Source organism: Egretta garzetta, unplaced genomic scaffold (genome assembly GCF_000687185.1).
Source record: "Egretta garzetta isolate BGI_Z169 unplaced genomic scaffold, ASM68718v1 scaffold49, whole genome shotgun sequence".
NCBI lineage: Eukaryota > Metazoa > Chordata > Aves > Pelecaniformes > Ardeidae > Egretta > Egretta garzetta.
In genome coordinates, this window is record NW_009260775.1 from 1,070,177 (window position 1) to 1,088,670 (window position 18,494).

General features: G+C 37.2%; 2 protein-coding genes across 4 annotated transcripts in view; both read right to left on the reverse strand.

Moving 5' to 3' along the window:
• Positions 1-446: 446 nt before the first annotated feature.
• Positions 447-18,488, reverse strand: LOC104132992 (MSL complex subunit 3). 3 transcript variants are annotated; one of them, XM_035901716.1, is made up of 11 exons: positions 18,480-18,488; positions 17,477-17,568; positions 16,548-16,670; positions 15,920-16,080; positions 13,844-14,002; positions 13,128-13,390; positions 12,646-12,755; positions 12,356-12,455; positions 11,821-11,905; positions 8,274-8,351; positions 447-3,022 (listed from the first exon to the last, which is right to left on the reverse strand). In XM_035901716.1, exons 2-11 carry the CDS (start codon positions 17,477-17,479, stop codon positions 2,923-2,925), a joined length of 1,182 nt encoding a protein of 393 aa, XP_035757609.1. In that variant the 5' UTR covers positions 17,480-17,568; positions 18,480-18,488; the 3' UTR covers positions 447-2,922. The 3 variants fall into 3 exon arrangements, with proteins under 3 accessions (XP_035757609.1, XP_035757610.1, XP_035757608.1); XM_035901717.1 differs by lacking the exon at positions 8,274-8,351 and having other exon boundaries at positions 448-3,022; XM_035901715.1 differs by lacking the exons at positions 8,274-8,351; positions 11,821-11,905; positions 18,480-18,488 and having other exon boundaries at positions 2,930-3,022; positions 17,477-17,557.
• The window catches only part of LOC118453058 (male-specific lethal 3 homolog), an 8,292-nt gene continuing 7,801 nt past the window's right edge, over positions 18,004-18,494 (reverse strand). Inside the window, exon 5 of the mRNA XM_035901713.1 lies at positions 18,004-18,008. Coding sequence (XP_035757606.1) covers positions 18,004-18,008 — 5 coding nt within the window. The remainder of the gene's footprint in view (positions 18,009-18,494) is intronic.

Consider the following 18,494-nt stretch of genomic DNA (forward strand, 5'->3'; position numbering starts at 1 on the left):
ACACGAATGAAAACCCCTTGATGTGGAAGCAGAGCACGTGCGAGTTACACAAACAGCTATGCCAGCATCAACTATTACTGCCCATCCTTCTGATTTCTCCTCTCAGCGACTCCTCTGCAGGAGTGCGTCTCCCAGGTCTACGTGTGAACACTCCCCAGTCTGCTTTAGTCGGTTTCTTGCATTTCTTCAGCCAACCTAAGCCATTTTGACTGAATCAGGTTAGAAGACATCAATAGGAGTAGCTTCTATGAACAGCGACCGAGTGGCGAACAGCTAAGTGCAGAAACCTCTTCCACCAGTTCAGATGAACCCCATCAAAAAAATCTCATCATTCAAAGAGTTACAGATTTGCTCCCTCAGAATAACTGTACTATTGAGCTTCCCCCAGCCCCACGAGCCCTTACATATTCCATTCAAAGTGAATTTAAGGGCCACATCGGTAAGTCTCTCTGTATTTTAAGACTAGTAAGAACAACCCTCTTACACAAGCCTGTTCAAAGTTTCTGTGAGTCTCTTGCACTGCTTCAGCTTTAAAAAAAAAAATTAGATATAAAAATAGGGAAGCAGTAAAAGAAGAGTGACAGTAGGGAAGGAGGATGTCAAAAATGGACATTTTTCTAATTCAATATATAAACCTAAACTTTTTAAACTCAAAGAGACAGTGCGCAGGGAAGTCATGTCAGTTACAAGTGTCAAGAAGCACAAAAGGGTGCTGCTTTTGAGAAAAGTTTTTCGGTTGTTATGAGAGCAAGACAATTTGTAATATTATATCCGATAGCAGCTGCAAGAGAATTTTACGAAAAAGTTTGTTCACATTAAGACTACACTAGCTGGACCTTCAAAATTCCCCCCACACACACCCAGTCTTTTGAGAATCATCGCAACATATTGACAGGGCAATACCAACAGTATCAATAACCCCTGCACACAGAAATTGTCATTTTAAACAGTTAGACAGTCACACAACAAAGTTTAAACTCTGTTCATAACTAGCCTTATACTGACAGGTACTAACAGTGGAAGAAAAACAGATTTGCCACATTGTACACAGTCTAACATTCCTGCAATAGAAAGGATTAAGGATGGAGTTTCAGGCAGTGTTCCAAGATTAATCCCTTGTTAGACAGTCATTAGTATTTTGTTGAATTGCCTTTTTTAGAAAAACAGGGTCTAAGCCTGGAGTGAAACATGTTTGCAAAGTGAACCCTGAGGTACTCTGATTCTGCTAGAGATTCAGAACTTCTGTACTTTGAAAAAGACTGAAGCTTACAGAATTTTTTTTAGTACAACAGAAATGCATTTAAAAAAAAAGAGTAGTACTACTAAATGCTGATCTTCAGAAATAATGATCACCAAATCTGCATGCATCCATGCCAAACATTTGTTTAACAACCAGTCAGTTTAATAGACTTTTTACAGAAGTTCTTCTTAAAAAGCAGAACGTAAATTGATAAAACCAAGGCAATCCAGATCTTTTCAGCTCAAAAGCTTTAACACACCAGTACACTCCAAAAAACGAGTGACAACGAATGTCAACAGTAAATTTCCGATTTCCTTTGGCCTCTTAGACTACGCTTGCCATTTACATTTCAAAGACAATTCCTCCTAACTCCTAGTTTCTTTGACTCTGGGAGGAATGCATTGAGTCTTGCATTACAGGTGAGAAACTCTTCTGAGCTAGGAAGGATTACAGAGTGATTGATGCAGTAGTCTGAGCCTGGAGTCTTACTATTTCCTCCCAGTGCTTTTAAACTCTGTGTCTGTCTTGACATAGCAGAGAATTCTGAAGGCCAGAATTCTCAGGCACGGACGAGGTTTTGATGACACTCAAGACACGAATTATATTTCAATTAATTTCTACTGAATGGGTTGTCGGATTTGTAGGAACTCAGTTGTCACTGAATTCCTATTTCCAGAGCTAAAGTGTTTAAAGCTGTCTAAAGAGACATCCTTCAAGCCTGCAGAAGAAAACCCAATGATACAGAAAGGGCTTCTCTGTGTTGTCAGTGCTCCCACCTCTTGTTATATGCACACTTAGCAATCTCAAAAATACTAATCAAGCACAAACAAGACATTTTAGACAGTCAAAATCACACATTTACACAGCAGCCACTGTGAACTTTATTAAGAAAAAAGTGTTTGCCAGTTAAACTGCCATCACTTTATTGACTTCTCTGCTTACTTGCAGAAAATCAGTTCTTTCATAATGGCTCTGGAAATCATTTACTGCCAGCTAAATGTTGACCCACTGGCAACGTACGCTCTCCTTGGAACTCTGGCAGCCTTACCATGAAAAGAGCTATATACACCTCTGCAAAAGGCAAAGTAAGCAACGCATCTTTCATTTGAGCAACAAAGTCATTCTTGAGGCAGATGTCAGCTCACCAAACAGCAACACCACCGTTACATTAAGCAATCTTTTCTATCATGACAGTTCCATGAAATGAAGTGCAATTTGTGAGGGAAAAAAATCCGTAAGATACCAGTTATGCATTCTCTTCATATAACTGTGTGGTCAAGTCTTATTTCTCAGGCTGGAGAGGTTGAGCTAAAACAAAGCACAGCATGATGATCTATCTTCATGAAAATGTCCTGTTGCTAATGCATCTGCTTTTGCCTCCTTTCCTCTTTCCTCTAGTCCTGTGCAGTCCTATGCATTAGAAATCAGAACAAGGCTTCTTCATTCATCTGGAGTCAGAGTTATAGTCAATCCTCTAAGCAACTCAGAATGCGGTCTACTATACACATCTCTGAAAAGAAGTTCTCCATTCCTAAGTAATCCAACCATCACAGAAGATATTTCCCTATTTCTTCAACTCCGGAAGCTGTTTTAATTCCTCTCTCATCTTCATCTTGTAGCCACGTGGCAAAACAGCATTGTCATGGGCCACGTATGGTAGGATTTAATCTTTACCAGTAGCTTCAGTAGATTGCCCGAGGATTTTTAGTACTGTAGTAGGCTTCACATGCAGCTACATAAGCAGATTCTGGGAAGAAATCATCATGGTATTCTGCTAAAAACCTGAGAAGAAAGCACACCAAAAAAAGAAGAGAACATGAAACATTTAAGAGAAAAACTATCTTCAAATTAATTTTTAAGCTCTGCCAAACCACAGCCTGGTAATTAAGAATTATTACACTTTAAGATTTGGCACACAAAAGGCTTGCCCTATTTTTACAAGTTTTACATAGTGAGAAGCAGCCTTCCCCTATCATTCTCAAATCCAAACATCATTAAATAAAACTTGCTCAAGCTCAGTAAAAAAAATCCAGCAAGTGAACTGGCTGGACAACCAATGTACTTGCAGAAGATCAAATAGCAGCTTTTTTTTTGTTTTTAAACATTACCTAAGGAATTGAGCAGAAAGGCTACATTACATGACCCATAACAGTGCCTAAATAAGCACATAATTTCTGGCAGTATTCAGCGGGGCAGGTACTGCCAAAAGGGAGAAAGATCTCTCTTGTATTACAAGCAAGGATCCAACTGGCTCTGCCACAGACTGACACTGCATAAGCTATCATAATAAACATGCAATAGCTAAGTAAATGTCAAACTCCACAGAGTCTTCATTCACGCAATCCTAAGTGCATTAAATACTTTAGCATACTTTTTACTTGTAAGTATTCATACTGTGCTAGTTTCTCATTGGGTCCAACAGCAGCTTCCAATTGTATTAAATAGCACAAAGCAAAAAGGATTACATAATTAATGTTGAGAGAATTTTTAAAAACTTCTATGAAAACTATTTTGCTAAATCAGAAAAATTGGTTTTAGTATTACAGCATGTTACAGCATACCTATTTCCTATTCACAGAAATAAAGGCATTTAAATAAATGAAATAAAACCAACAGTGAAATATTTTCCTCTGAAAGAACGAAAGACAGTCAATCAATGCAATGAACTACTAAGCACTGAATCCAAATTTGTTAAACTTTGGCAAAAGAACAAACAAAAAAGTTTTATTCTTTTCTTGAACTAAAAAAATAGGACAAATCTAGATTAAAACCACCAATATTTGATTAATACACTGTTTGAACCACATTACTTCGTGATTTACTAGCCCTTATCATTAAAACCATTCATCACCTACTTTTCTAGGCTTACCAGGCCATAAATGGCTCTAGTGCTTTATAACATGTGTTCTTTTCCCATGAGATAGCCTTTAGAAAATAATCCGAAGCAGCACAAAAACAATTCACACAATCAGATCCTCCTAATCTTCCCTGAAACACGTCATCCATTTGCACTACATACACACCCCTTACTCTAGGAAAACCACTACCAGAGTGTACTAAAATTATAGCAACTTAGAAGCTAATAAAATACCCAAGTCATCAACTGCTATGACCTCTGGCTGTAGTTAGCTACAAATCACTTTCTGGGATGTGTGGGATTGGTATGAAGCGAGTGTGGTAAGGCCTAAAACTAACAGACCGGAGTAACTTAACACACTTAGATTGCACAAGATTGAGATGAGCTACAAATGGAATTTAATTAATAATTCTTCATTGACACACGTTAATGACCTCAAGAGACAAACAACCTATAGGAGTCGATCAAATTCTTAGAGTCACTGGATACCATTCTGTAAAACACAGCACAACGTGCTAGATCATACGAGGGAGTATATTCTAAGACCATCAATCAAACAAAGAAACCTTCAGAGGGCATTGTGTAGCTGACAGTTCCAAGAATTTTAAGGGCAAGTAATGGGAAACAGGTTCATTTTCTCTTACACATTTCCTGACTTTTGCTTAAGATCATCAGTCATAAATGCCAGTTCGGTGCAAGATAAAGTGACAGCTGGTAAAGATTTTAGCCGAGATGCTTGTGGCACAGCTACAACTCAAAAAAAAGCAGGCAGAATGCATGCAGTCAAATGTACATCTCTCTGTTCTTAACGTCACAGTTGTGAAAAGCAGAATACCCCAGAACTAGCAAGTACAAATTACCTTCTGCAGAGAAGTGGGAGGAAACAGGCAAGAGAGCGCAAGGTCAGCTTCCATCCCAATCCCTTGTCTATCTGTATATGAAGAGCAGTAGCCCTTCTGAAGCTGCTTTCTTTTCAAACCACATCGTAGTGCAGGAAGCTGGCACAGAAATATTAGGAGCCTCATGAGACTCTTAGCTACTGGATATTTCACTAATGCTTTGCTCTTGGAAAAGCTGAAATAGCACAAAGATCAATTACACTGGCACCTGCAAGTCATGAGCCAAGATTTAAAAACAGAGGGAGCTGTACTTAGCAAGCAGAGCCAACGTTCAGCTATAGATCAGAAAGCACATTGCTATTTACCTATTCCAAAGTTGTTACATTATTTTTAACCTACAAATCTGCCAAGTTCAGTCACCTGTTGCATTACTGCCTTTTTTGTTTTTATGTTTTTTTACAGAGTTCACGGCATAGACCTATACAGTGAAACTGCTTACAAGTAACCGAGTTTTGAGATGCACAGTCCACACAAACATCCTGACTGCACACTTCTTTCTCATCATGAGCATCCACACAAAGAATACTTACGCTTTCCACTCATGCTCAGAACATAAGAGGCAACGTGACACAATGCAGCTGTTTCCCTCTCTACCACAGGTTCCTAGAAGTGCAACTCTTCAGAAAGGACTAGAGGAGATGGAGACAAGGGAAACGGATACCCGGGCAACCTAGCTTGAAGAATTCCTATGTTCTGATCTTCAAGTGCGGCAGTCTGTAAACAAGCTTACCTCAGGTGACTCCAAGCAATAGCCTCACAAATAAACTACCATCTGGCTGAAAGTTATGCAGGCAGATCTACCAAAAAGAGGCACAGAACTATCACTATCCACATTAAAAGGCCGCTTGACGTACATATCAGGAACATTTCTCAGAGTCACTGAATTAGTATGAGCTTTAGGGGCATCATCTGGTAGCAAAAACATCCTTGTCTTGGCAGCATCAACACAACCTATTACCTGAACAGTCTCTACATGAAAAAAAACATTCTAAACATCAGCTACCATTGCATGAATAAACTCAGATTCAGCCTGAAAAGTGACAATTACGAAGAAAGGAACACCTTAATAATTTTAAGAAGGGCAGCCTCTGCCATAAAGGTGTAAGAACACAGACTTAAAAGTTTCCAGGAAGGTGACATCTTACATACTTTTGCTACAGAGTTCTAGAATGTAAGCAGATGCTTTAATGAGATCAGTGGCCTGGGCTACATGCTGTTTGAAAGGCGACTGTAATGATTTATCTAAAGGAATTTGCTTAAAGAGCAAGATGGGTTCTAACTCCATGAGTCACCTCATCAAAAGAAATGTCATTTGCAGATTAAGAAGCTAGCTCCTCTCCAAGACCACTACTCAAATGCAGGATTTGAAAGCTAAAAGGCTGTTTCACACAAAGGCGTATGCCACCCTGCCCCCTCCCTTTGATAAGCATGTCTCCATCTGGAAGGCTGTTCAGGGCAAAAGATTGCCAACACCTGCCCCCTACCCCCTCCCTTTGATAAGCATGTCTGGAAGGCTGTTCAGGGCAAAAGATTGCCAACACAAAGTTCACCATAACCCCAGTGCAGTCAACCTAACAAGTGAAGTGAAAAGTTTTGGATGTTTATTCTGTTATCCATTGTTGTAAGAACCATGCCAAAGGAACAAACAGCCTTGTTTTGTTGATTGGACTCTTGTCACTCATCCACATATAGAAACCAAGATCATCTTCCTTGGCCTTTAAAGGGCAAGTGGAGAGAACTCTGAAGATGCCAAGCTGCCAGCATAACGCTTTCAGTAATCAGACTGAGTGAGTGAAAAATTGTAAGTGGTAATTTCTAGTAGACCTTTTGGGAAAACAGTCCTACAAGAGCTCAATCCATGAGTCCTTGGTTGGTCTCAAGGATGAAGACCCACTTTTGGCAAGGCCAACACAGGTCCCAGAAGCCACCTAATAAAAAAAAGCTACCATAACACACTATTCTGGGCAATATTTTGGGCAACCTCTCACTTTAGATGCATGATCCAAACCTCTACTGCTATGATTAGGAATATGCTCATTCAAGTACCTAGGCACCTGATGATTTGCTAAGCAGAAGGATGACAAGCAATCCACACGCTGCCATTTCAGGAAGTATTTTTGGCAAAGCAATCAAATTTTAGTCAGCAAAAATAAATACACATGAGCAGATTTCTGCAGACCAACCAGACAACAAAAGCCTACTGAAAATAAGAACCTGTACAATACCAGGTACTCACTGACAAAGAAACATTCAACATAAAGGTGCCAGAAGTTTGAGAGCACCCAAAATGGCAGCTACCTAGTCAATGAATACAGCAAAGCCCAAGTACAGCGGTAGCAATGCCCTAAAATAAGGCATATACATACACTGTGCAAGTAGAATGCCTTCATTTCAAAATGTTTCAAAAAGCTTTAAAAAAAAACTCCTTTACATATTTGTGCTTCTAAACCCACACCTGTCCATTTACACTCAGAACCTCGATTTTCTCACATTTAGGCTCCAATTCCATAAAGTTTTCTAGTATTGCTATGCTGCACAGGTACTTTTTGCCAAGTAACCAGTTAATCCCCAAATTGAGAGCAAATAGAAAAGCCCCAATCAACATAAGAAACAGTAACAGAATTGCATTCTTTGTGATCTTTCAAAAAGTGATTTTTAATCAGTTGACACCTTGCAACTTTCTTAAGTCACAATGAGCAGGAACTCTGTCACAAGCGACTTCACCTAAATAAAGATGTTTTCTATTCCATTCACCATGTCCAGTGCTTCATTTTTTCATTCTCGGAAAGCCACTAATAACCTCTCATTAATTGCACATTAGCACAGACTAGTGGTCATAATTCACCACTGCAATTACATGTAACAACTACACTCAAAAAATATTGTGCTATCAAAGCCAGAGATCTCTTTCTTAAGACAACTTGCCATCTTTCTATATACACACTTGATTAGCACAGCCCTCTAATTTGGTCACATTCTGACATGCTTCCTTCTCATAAAATATTCAACAGTATTAAAATACTTTTCTACCCATGGAGCAAAGTGGCACAATAGATACAAGCAAGTTGTAAAACACCAGGAAAAAAAATGAGATCTAAAATGAAAGTGATATCTTACAGGACATACTGAGTTTGAAATATTAGTGGGTTTTTAAGAAAATCAAAGACCATTAAGAATGTAGTTTTCCATAATCTGACATACTATATATATTGGCCTCATCTGGAAAAGTATATTAGAATTTTTAGAAGCATTATTTTAGAAATATTTCATCACTTACTCATTCTTCTGTATTTCATGAAAGTCAAAATACCTGTGGCTTTCTGAAGTGCTGTACCATTTTGTTTTGCTTTTTTTCCTAAAACGCAAACAACATTGACTGAAATTACCTCAGTGAAGATGGGTCTTACTATTCTAAGAATAGACATGCTATATTCTCCTAATTTTTAAGTATCTCCTATTGGTCAACAGTCCTGAGAAGTGATCTCTCTGATCCCAGAACAGTTTTACAAGTCAAGGCTGTGTTCAAATCAGTGGAAATGGCAAAACAAAAACTGGCACCTTCTTGTCCACCATATTTCTCATCACTTAAGCAGCCTCTGGAGGCATGCTAGCCACCTTGCAATGCAGAGAAGTCATATAATACAGTGCATACAGCATTTTATTAAAAATATGGCTGAAATAATAAGAAGGCAATATTTACTTTATCTCAAAAACTATTAACAGGCAGGGATGTTTAATCAGGGGTCCTTTGTTAGTAAGATTACCAGTTAGTAGGCACCAGTTACTGTGTTAGCTTCCACTGCTTGCTCCTGAAGACTAAACTCAAACTGTAAGTGAAATTCAGTGAAACCAGCTGGCAAGTTTGTCACTAAAGTCCATTTCAGACTGTTATTCTTCTGCAAGTATTATGAATTATTTCAGACCTAAATAATTTGAAATGAAGACCAAGAGTTTTGTACTTAATTTGAGAAACTAATTTTCTTTACTTTTGCAAATTCTATACCTGAGAAATCAACTTTCATGTTCTCCATGAAGAAATATTCATTACGCATACTTGTAGAAAGCTGCACAAAGGGTACAGCTTCTACTTAACATGAAACTCAAAGATGTATTTCATACATCCCTTAAAGAGATACGTTGTCTGGGAAACTGAGATCAATCTTGTCTAGCAGCAATCTGAGGCCATGACTGGAAAATATTACCCATGTGGCATCTCAAAGTGAATTTAATGCATCTATCAAGGACTGAGTAAACTCAATAAAACAAGCTTCCAGACAAAGTGTTATATTAAATAAGTCTCAGTTTCTCAGCCCACATGAGATTAATAGTACAAAAGTTAAATGAAACTGTAACTTTCAGCTATAAAATCATAATTCAAAATTAAATCAGTATCTATGCCAGAACTAAATCAGTTGTGTACCACATTAAAGTTTTATTTTAAAATACATAAGCTACTTATGCTTGGACTACTCTACAGAAGCAGCTTTATTAATGCAAACAGATAGCTTCAATCCCCGTTCTGCTATTAGAAAAATAAAGAGAAGGAGAGTACTTCAGCTTGTCACTCAAGAGCAATTCACTAAAAGAAATTAGGCCATCTTAAAGCAAACTGGCTGCTATCATCTAACGCGTACAGACTGTGTAGGACTGTTTTTACCTTTCCAAAGGTAAGCCTGAGCAGAACTGATAAATATTTTTAACAAACATTCACTAATCCTTTCATTCCCCAAAAGGAAAAGAGAGTGTGAAAATTGAAGAACTAGTACAGGATGTCACCTCAGCCTCAAGTTTTCTCTTGTGATGAGAAACAGATAATGAAAAAGTATTTCTGTGATAAAAATCAAGTCTGAACAAGTTTCTAGAAAATGTAATTTTTTGATCACTTTCAATGACATATGGGACAAAGAAAGAAATACCCAGATGAAAGACAACCTGAAGACCCATGAATGTGTGCTGGGGAAAAAAAAAAAAATCTATTAATTTGCATTGTTTTCTATGTTACCTGTTTGAATACACAGTAGCATATCCAGTAAGGAAACTAGTTTAAGAAGAATATTTATCACAAAGCTACCTAAGACTGAACGCTTCCTACAGCAGTAACTGTAACTTGGAAGCTTTTTCAAGGAAGCCTCTCAATTTGATCAGTTCTGACAAAACCATAGAAATCATTATTTCAGCATAGAAAAGAAACCTCAAGAACAGCAAAACATAAATGGCATTGGCTTAGAAAGCAGTTAGAAAAAAAAAAAAAACAACACACAGCCCTCAAATATTTTGTTGTACCAGGTATGAGGTAGCCACACTATGCTTGCCTTGAGGGGCTCATTTTGGTTTAGGTGTAGTCTGGTCTTGAGGACTGAATGCCCCCTAGTACTGGAGAGCACTTCTGCTTAACTGTTTTCCAAAAGGAATCCAGCTTGTGTACTCAGAGCACTCTGCAACACAACACAAAGCACAGTAAGCAGGAACTACAGAGAGATTTGCTTCAAAAGCAAAGTTCTGTCTGACCTAAAAATGCTGATGTGGAAGTATCTTCTGATTTTTTTTTTATTTCCATTTATAGATGACTACACATTTCCACAAGACGGTCAGATGGAAAAAACAAGACACATATGGATACTACCACTAGAACTCTCAGTTTCATCACCTCCCTACTTGTACAGGGGTGGGGGACATTTCCTCCTTCCCTCTATTCCACTCTGCCACAGCTCATCCGTAGAACGGGTATGAAGAAACTGCATTTAAGATGCTAAAGAGTAGTTACCTGCTCTGACCAACACAGAAGAATCTGAACAGGCAGAGGTCTGATAAAAACTGATTTGGTCCACAGTGAGTTAAGCACCCTAAATAATACTCACTCCAAGCAAAAACAGGTTTCCAACAATAAGCACTAATGCTGTCCTGTTTAACTTAAAAGATATCTTGAATACTAACAAGGATCTGACAAAACAAAGATGTAAAAAGGAATCAATAAAAAACTTTAAGTTAAATGCTTCAAGAGAAAAATTTTGTGGAAACTTTGGACATTTGAGGCATCTTTTATTTCCAATAAACAATTAAAGTAAAAGCATTTGAAAGCTTTCATCTCCCTGATCTCTAACAGGACTTTTGATATGCTAGTGCCACATTATGTTACTTTTCAGTATGGGGCTACTTAAGAGTCTTTGACCAAAACTAAGTTAGGAGTCCCACATTTGTTCCACATCTTTACCATTTACAACACTTTCTCCTAGAAGTTTTCCTTGGCAAATTTATTTTCCACTGTATTGATGCTGCACAACACAGTGCCACACTAGATATCTAACTACCACTACAATGTCATGCAGAGATATCAGCTAGATAACCTGACAAACAGCTGATCATGGTGCAGGTATGACCATGATGACCCCAGCCATGGAGCTAGTGTGGTCAGAAAGAGTTTGGGTACCCCTACAAGCCACTGCATCACAACGTCAAAACTCTCAGATTATGCTCTCAAAAATAACAATGCAGAGTTTGTCTTTCTTCATAAAACATGCTGCTTAACCAGATCAGAGTTGTCACTCTATACATACTAGCAACAAACTTTTATACTTCAGTTCTCTATCACTCTGTTTATCAACACTTTAAGTAGGGAGTTCAGGTTCCCGTCAATTTGAATTACAGAACCAAAATTCTTGTATTAATCTTTACTCAAATTGTTATTATTAAAATCTTGTGTTAATTTTATCATACTCTGTAGTTATGGAAAATGAACACCTTATTTTAAAAACCCTTCATCATTCCAGGACACTTAGATCTGTGTAACAATGCAAACACTGCTGTAGTACATTGTGTTACATTACCTTAGAAACATTTCGAAGTGTTTTACTAAAGCCTTTAGGTTTTTGTCAGGAAAGCACATCTTCCCCAGTATTTCTGGTAGCTTTACTGTAAATAAGAGAAATAATATTTATACCTATTCTTGTAACAGTAACTTCTAATTACATTTATCTACTGTACAGAAAGGAAGAATATAAACATTTCTTCTCCCTGCAGCCTCCACTTTTCTTTGCAAGTTACTCAGTGATCTTTCAAAGCCTTATGAAAAAGAAACATGCTGAGAAAGTGAATGCTGCTTGGCTTAATGATGTTTGACAGTGTATTGGAAGTAATGCTTGTTTGCGCTTGTTAAATGAAGGCTTACAGAGACAGTAAAAGATAACCAAATTTATGAACATCCTACAAGTTTTAAACAGATCAAAACGTGCATTTCTCCAAGAATAAAACTAAATGTGATAAAGCAAACAGAAAATCAAAGATATGATCACTGAAGACAAAAAAAAAAAGAAAAAAAAATGAAGCCATTTTGATTGAATACAGAGTTTTGCATCAGTTTACCAAACATCCGTAGCAAATGTTGAGATCCATAAATATATGAGGGAGGTGGTGGTTGATCACTTGGTGGGTAATTCTCTGGCATCAATTTCCAGGACAAAACCTAAACATAAAACATGAAAATGTTGGTTATGAAATCTTTATAGCACCATAAATAATTTAGTCTGTACAGAACTTCAAAATCAAAGATGAAATAAGTAATATAAACAAAACTTTTTCTTACATAGCCCTACTCTGAGGTCCACGAAACCTTTAATCATTGAATCTAGGACAGTAACATAAAAAACTGTTACCTCATTCAATTCATTGTTTCTTCTACCTTCAAAGCCAGTAAAAACCGCACTCCCCTCTTTGCTAGGAGTCAAAGTTATAGGTGAAGATGATCCACTGTGGACAGGGGTTTCTTCAAAAGAGAAGGAAAACAAAAGAAATAAGAAATAAATTGTATTATCTGTTTTATGGAACTATAAGCCATTAAACGTAACTAAGGCCTGCTGCTAAAATGTGTAAAGTCTTAAACACTGGAATTCAATAAATGCTATCCTAAAGGAGGCTCACAGAAAAGCAGCTCCTTGAATTCTGTTGAGAAGTACTAAGAATATTGCTTTGTATTTCTCCCTTTGGTATAAGGCCTCAGGGATAAATAATTGATACAAAAAGTAATGAATACCCACTTCAGTCATTCAGTTCACAGCCCACATGGCATTAAAAAGAAAAAAAAAAGAATAGGACTTAAAATCTTGTTTAGAGCAGCATTTTGAAGAGCAAAACCTACTTTTTTCCAGGTGCAAAAAGAGCTTTGGCATAGAAGCTGGGGTCTCAAGATGCCGTCGTTTAGGTTGTGGGGAAGCGCTGCTTTCCGATAACCTGTCACAGTTAGAGCTATGGCGCGTAGAACGTCTCAGCGACTGCAGAATTTCAGGTTCAGCTTTTCGTCTTTTTGGCGTGGCAGGCTCCCCTGTTGTAGGCTGGCTGTCAGTTGACTGAGGCGTTGGTGGATTCAGTAGAGGAGGACTTGGGGAAAGCTCCTCCTGATTTCTAGGAAATAAAGGCAGCTTTACAGAACTGATCAGGGCTCCTCCCCAAAAAGAGATTCTTCTAGTTTCACAGATCTTGTTAAATACTTAATTCAGATTAGACAGTCTCCTTCCAATAACTATCAAAGCGATGAGGCCTTCCACTATTTTCCAGAAGTATATTTATTTTCAAATTTAAAAGTTAATGAACACAAATTTACATTTCAATGTAAATTTTTTCCCCAGAAAGTTACAGCATAATTCCACACCAGTCAGTACAAACCCCTTTTGAAGTTAACCAGACAGAAATTCAGAACCTGAACTCAGGCAAGCAATTCACAGAAAAGTTCAACATTTTATCAAGACAATTTTTAAGTCAAAGCCTGTGAGAAATCATCCTATTCTGAACACAGCCACATTCTACTGCATTTTCCTCAGGAGATAAGCAGTACTAGACTCTGTATACCCACCCTACCTGTTAGTATTTGTTGAGTTTTCTTTGATGGGAAGGAAAAATTTTGATGAAGTCACCTTCTTAAATTGAGCTTGTTCGTAAGGATAGAGTAAAATTAATGGAAGTGTGAAGTCAAAGGTTATTCTCAGCCCATCCACCATCTCTTTACATAGCTCAACACTAGAGAAAAAAAAGGATTATGAATTTCAAAGTTGCATGTCAAAATTTTGCAGTGTAATTGTAGAAAATTCCTTTTTAGTAACATTTTAACTACGATATGCCAACTTCATCACTAAGTAATGATGAGTGATTAAAAGCATACTTAAGGAGACAGCGATTGCTGTTGGTAACTTCAGACAAATACAAATTTTAAAAGTCTGCTTAACAAGGCCAAACGAAATCATACAATTGTTCTGTTGTATTACTATAGCCTCGATCAATAACATTTACTTTACAGTAAGTAAAGTTAGCTTTTTCAGGTAAACATTATTTTGTTTTTCCAAGTTTACTAGGCTTAATAAAAGAGGCATCTGCCAGAAAAAGTATGTACTCAATAGATTGAATCTGTCTAAAAGGCATGTGGAATTTGAACTACAGCCGCTAAGATGCAGTTAAGGCTATGCTTAAGAGATATCCAGTGAACCAACAAAACCAGATACATTTGCATTGGAGATCACTTTCCAATGGCCTGCTCCTGGTAGCCAAAGCACATTTAGAGGCTACTAGGCATTTCAGTTTTGGGCTTGTGTAAAAGGCTCACGGTGGTAGGTGGTGAGTAGATGTGCTGTTACAAGCAGAACCAAGAACACCAAGTCCAAGCCCACCTCCAACACCTCTCACCTCTATGAAGGTATTAATCTCACATCTCGAGTGCATATACATGTACAGTAACAGTAGTTTGATTCTGCCGCAATGACCCACATTAGAAATTCCATACCTTGTATTACCATTCCATACCACCTGCTAAAACTACTGCCTTTTTTTTTAAAAAAAAAAAACACCACCACATTATATATAAATTGGGTCAGAGGACCATCATGTGCAGAAATTCCATCACATCCAAGAAGGTCAATTACCTTCTGTGTTACAGCAGTAAGGGCAATACAAAGTTGTATAAAAAAAGTTGTCAGCTGAATCTATCCTGCTTAATAGATCAGTGAAATTACACACATTTTCCTTATTTAAGCACCTTCTTTATTAAGGAAGTCACTTAAACATGCACCTTTAAAAATCGTAACGCGTGTACAACTTTCTTTTCATATTTCTGATGTCCCATCTAACTTCTTGTTTGGGAGATTATATTACAAAGAAGGAAAGTACCACTAATCTGTCAAATAATGAATGACATCAGTATAAACCAAGACACTGACATAGACCAAAGTATTGCAAGGAGTAACATAATTATGCACCACTGAAATAGAACATGGTAAGAAAAGTCAAGATTTCTCTTTGATAAAGTACAAGATTTCACCCCAGCGTAGACTTCGATAAAGAAGCAGTCTCATCTAATTTTGAGAATCTTTAATGTAAGAGAAAAAAACACACCCACAAACAACCCTACACTTCAAACACACAGGATTAACACACTGCATTTATAGCATGGGAGAAGAATATATAGCTCAGCTGAGAAAAAAGCAATTAAGACGCAATCAATTTTAATAAACAGAATTAAAAAACACCTGCATTTGGAGTTCTACGTGTTTGTATGAAATTCATACCTTTATAAAATTTCAACTTCCTCAAGTTTTATTTAAGCAGGGAGTTCTCATATCAGATACTCTCTCCGTGCTCAAAAAATTTGTTACGTAGACAACAGCAACACATTCTTCCCAAACAGGTCATAATATTCACAAGAACTTAGATAATAAAAGGGGATATTGATGCTTTTGCATAGTGACTTTCCAGATTATAGGGACTCTCTCACTGATAAACAAGTTATCAGTGTTACTGTACTATGAGTATTTCTCAAATACTTTAAGCCCCATAAATAGACATACATCACAGTATAATCTCACAGAAGCGAACAGCTTTGAAACAGAACACTGAATGCAAGGTCATTCTGTTTGTGACAAGAGCGCTGGACTAAAGATTACCTACTTCTTCTCTGGGGGCACATAATGAAGATTCATATTAGCATGTGGAGTCATCTGATGGTGCCGAGATCTTTCGTTGGCTGAAAAAGCAGCATTAATAGCAAAATGTTTCACATATGACTCCAGGATGGTTATTATATTTGTCTGACAAGGAAGCTTCACTAGCTGAAAAAAAACCAACAAATTAATGTCTTATAAAAACAATTAGAGGTATACCAAGCTAAAACAGGAGCTTGTAATGTACTGATTAGTTTAGTAACTCTCTATTGCATGAAGTTATTTCAGGACTGATTAATTTGAACCCTTAAACTTGATCTTTGATCAAGCCTTTATACCAACTGGAGAAACAAAAATATGGTCAGGTTAACAAGCTTACTACTTTTCCAGCTTTAAAAAACAATCTGCATGCTAAAACACAACTGAGTACTGAAATGTTACACTCAAATACAATGGCAACTCACTGCTCCAGCTACAGAGGTCTGCTTCCTACACTCTTTTTATTCTTCCTTACACTGTCTAAGCTCACCTTTGCAATAAAGTTCAAAAAACCAGGAGTTGTTATATGCAAGAACTACTTTTGATGCCCTCCCCACCCCCCCATGCACATTCATTTCATAGCTTTTACTTCATACCCGTTTTCTTCTATTAATATAGTAACAGTCTTCCTCAAGCTTCTTTTTCAAGACTTCAGGAATTTCTATGCTTATTGCTCTTTCTTCCATGTCCCTTTTTGTGTGAGTGTCTTGTTCTTCTTTCTACAACAGACCAGTGCAAGAAACAACACATTGGTTGTGCTTATAAATATTAGCAAAAAAGAACTACTACAGTAGTCAGGATACAATATAACAATCAAGGTTTGTCATGCAAAAAAAGTATAGTAAATATTTAAGTGGATAGTAGCCTTACTGTAAGCAATTCAACAATACTGCTTTGAAGTCATCTGCAAATTAATTTGTTTTTTTTTTTTTTACTCTGGCATTTGCTTAAGTAATTAACACAAAAGAATGAACAGAAATTTGTTAGGTTTTTCTGCTTCAGATCACTCTGGTAGTAATATTGCACAGGCCTTCAGAACAACTGGTTTTGCTGTACTTTCTTTCCAATAACATAGAGAAAATATATGCTTTTTGTTGAAGTCAGTCTTCTACATTTTAATTTAAGACCAGAGTGGACATGCCTGTTCCACAGTAAAGCATAACAGCAAGAAAGATCCTGCTTCTGTTAGGATTTGTCCAACCCACATAGACTACTAAAAGTTTATAGCACCCACAAACCTCAATAATCTAGTTTGCTATGTTTTCTCCACATAAGCCTTATGTGTAGAAAGAGAGGGAAAGAAACAAGTATGTATTTTAGATTAGTATCAAAGAATTCCACAAGAATATGGCATCTTTTATAATTTTCAAAAACTCAACCATGGTAAGCGCCAGGAGTAAGAAAATTATGCTTTTAATTCCAGCTAAGTAACCAGCTGTGGCCTATATTTAATCTACTTCAAATTTCCCAGAGTTTCAAATAAAGATATTTAAATTCTATTAAGTTAAGGAGCTCATTAATATACCATTTCTGTCCTCTCTTCTATGTCACTTTCTTCACTTTTTATTTCTTCATCTGTTCCTTCATCACTGTCATCAGAAGAAGAACTACTTATAGCTGTGTAAAAGAGATTTCACATATTTATCTCATATTATTACACTGCAGAGGCTAAGACCAAACAATTTCAGGCCTCAGTGAAAAAAACCCAAAACAAACAAAAAAACCCCAAACCCCCACAACTAGCTTGTTATATGTAATGAGGACAAATAATTCTAATTGAATTAAACACACAAGTATTACAACACGCTATAAACTTCTTGTCTTACATATTTAAAAAGTTTACAGGAAGTATTCTTGCATCCTCTAATTGAAAAACATTCACTTTTAGAAGCTCCCTACATGTCTGAGCACCTACAGATCTTTTCAATTTTTATTGGACTTCAGTTCTCAACAGGGGATTAACGCATTAATCATTCAATCAGAATGTCTGGATCTGTGCAGTGACAGTTGCCAGAACATCAGTTAAGTGCCAGCCAGTGTTCCTGCTGGTTTTCAAGCTACAAAGAAAAATTATATGAAATTAAAAGAGCTGGCTTGAGAGTGAAATCAGCCAGTCAGCTGACAAGAAACAACTCGTTGTGCCAGGTAGACTGGGGAAAAAGAAAATCTTATTTGGCCCCTAAATCAGGGAAACGGTCTTGTTTCCTAACACCAAACAAAGAAAACTGAGGGCTTCTTGCACCTGGTAATACTACATTCAACAAAGCAGCATTAAGCTCCAAAATCACCAATTAGAATAGTTGGGTGGAAGTGACACGAGGAAAAGCCTCTGGAACACAAGAAGGAAGAAAACTTACTAAACACTTAGCATGAAACAGAGTTCACTGCATATGACTACCTTCGTGTATTTCAAATAGGACTGTGATACTCTTGTGTCATCCTCATAGCAAGTTACAGCATGCACTGTACCCCTACCTCAGAAAGTTAAAGGCACCATGCCAGTTATCAAAGAATGAAAACAAGCTCACAGTTTTCGCTACTCT

Bases quoted from the DNA above. Each gene is read 5' to 3' on its own strand.
- LOC104132992 (XM_035901716.1), bottom strand. The intron at 16,081-16,547 runs GTATGAAGTAAA...GTTTTTTTTCAG, and splicing joins ATATTAATAGAAGAAAACGG to CTAGTGAAGCTTCCTTGTCA. The intron at 8,352-11,820 runs GTAATGTAACAC...TTTGCGTTTTAG, and splicing joins CACTTCGAAATGTTTCTAAG to GAAAAAAAGCAAAACAAAAT.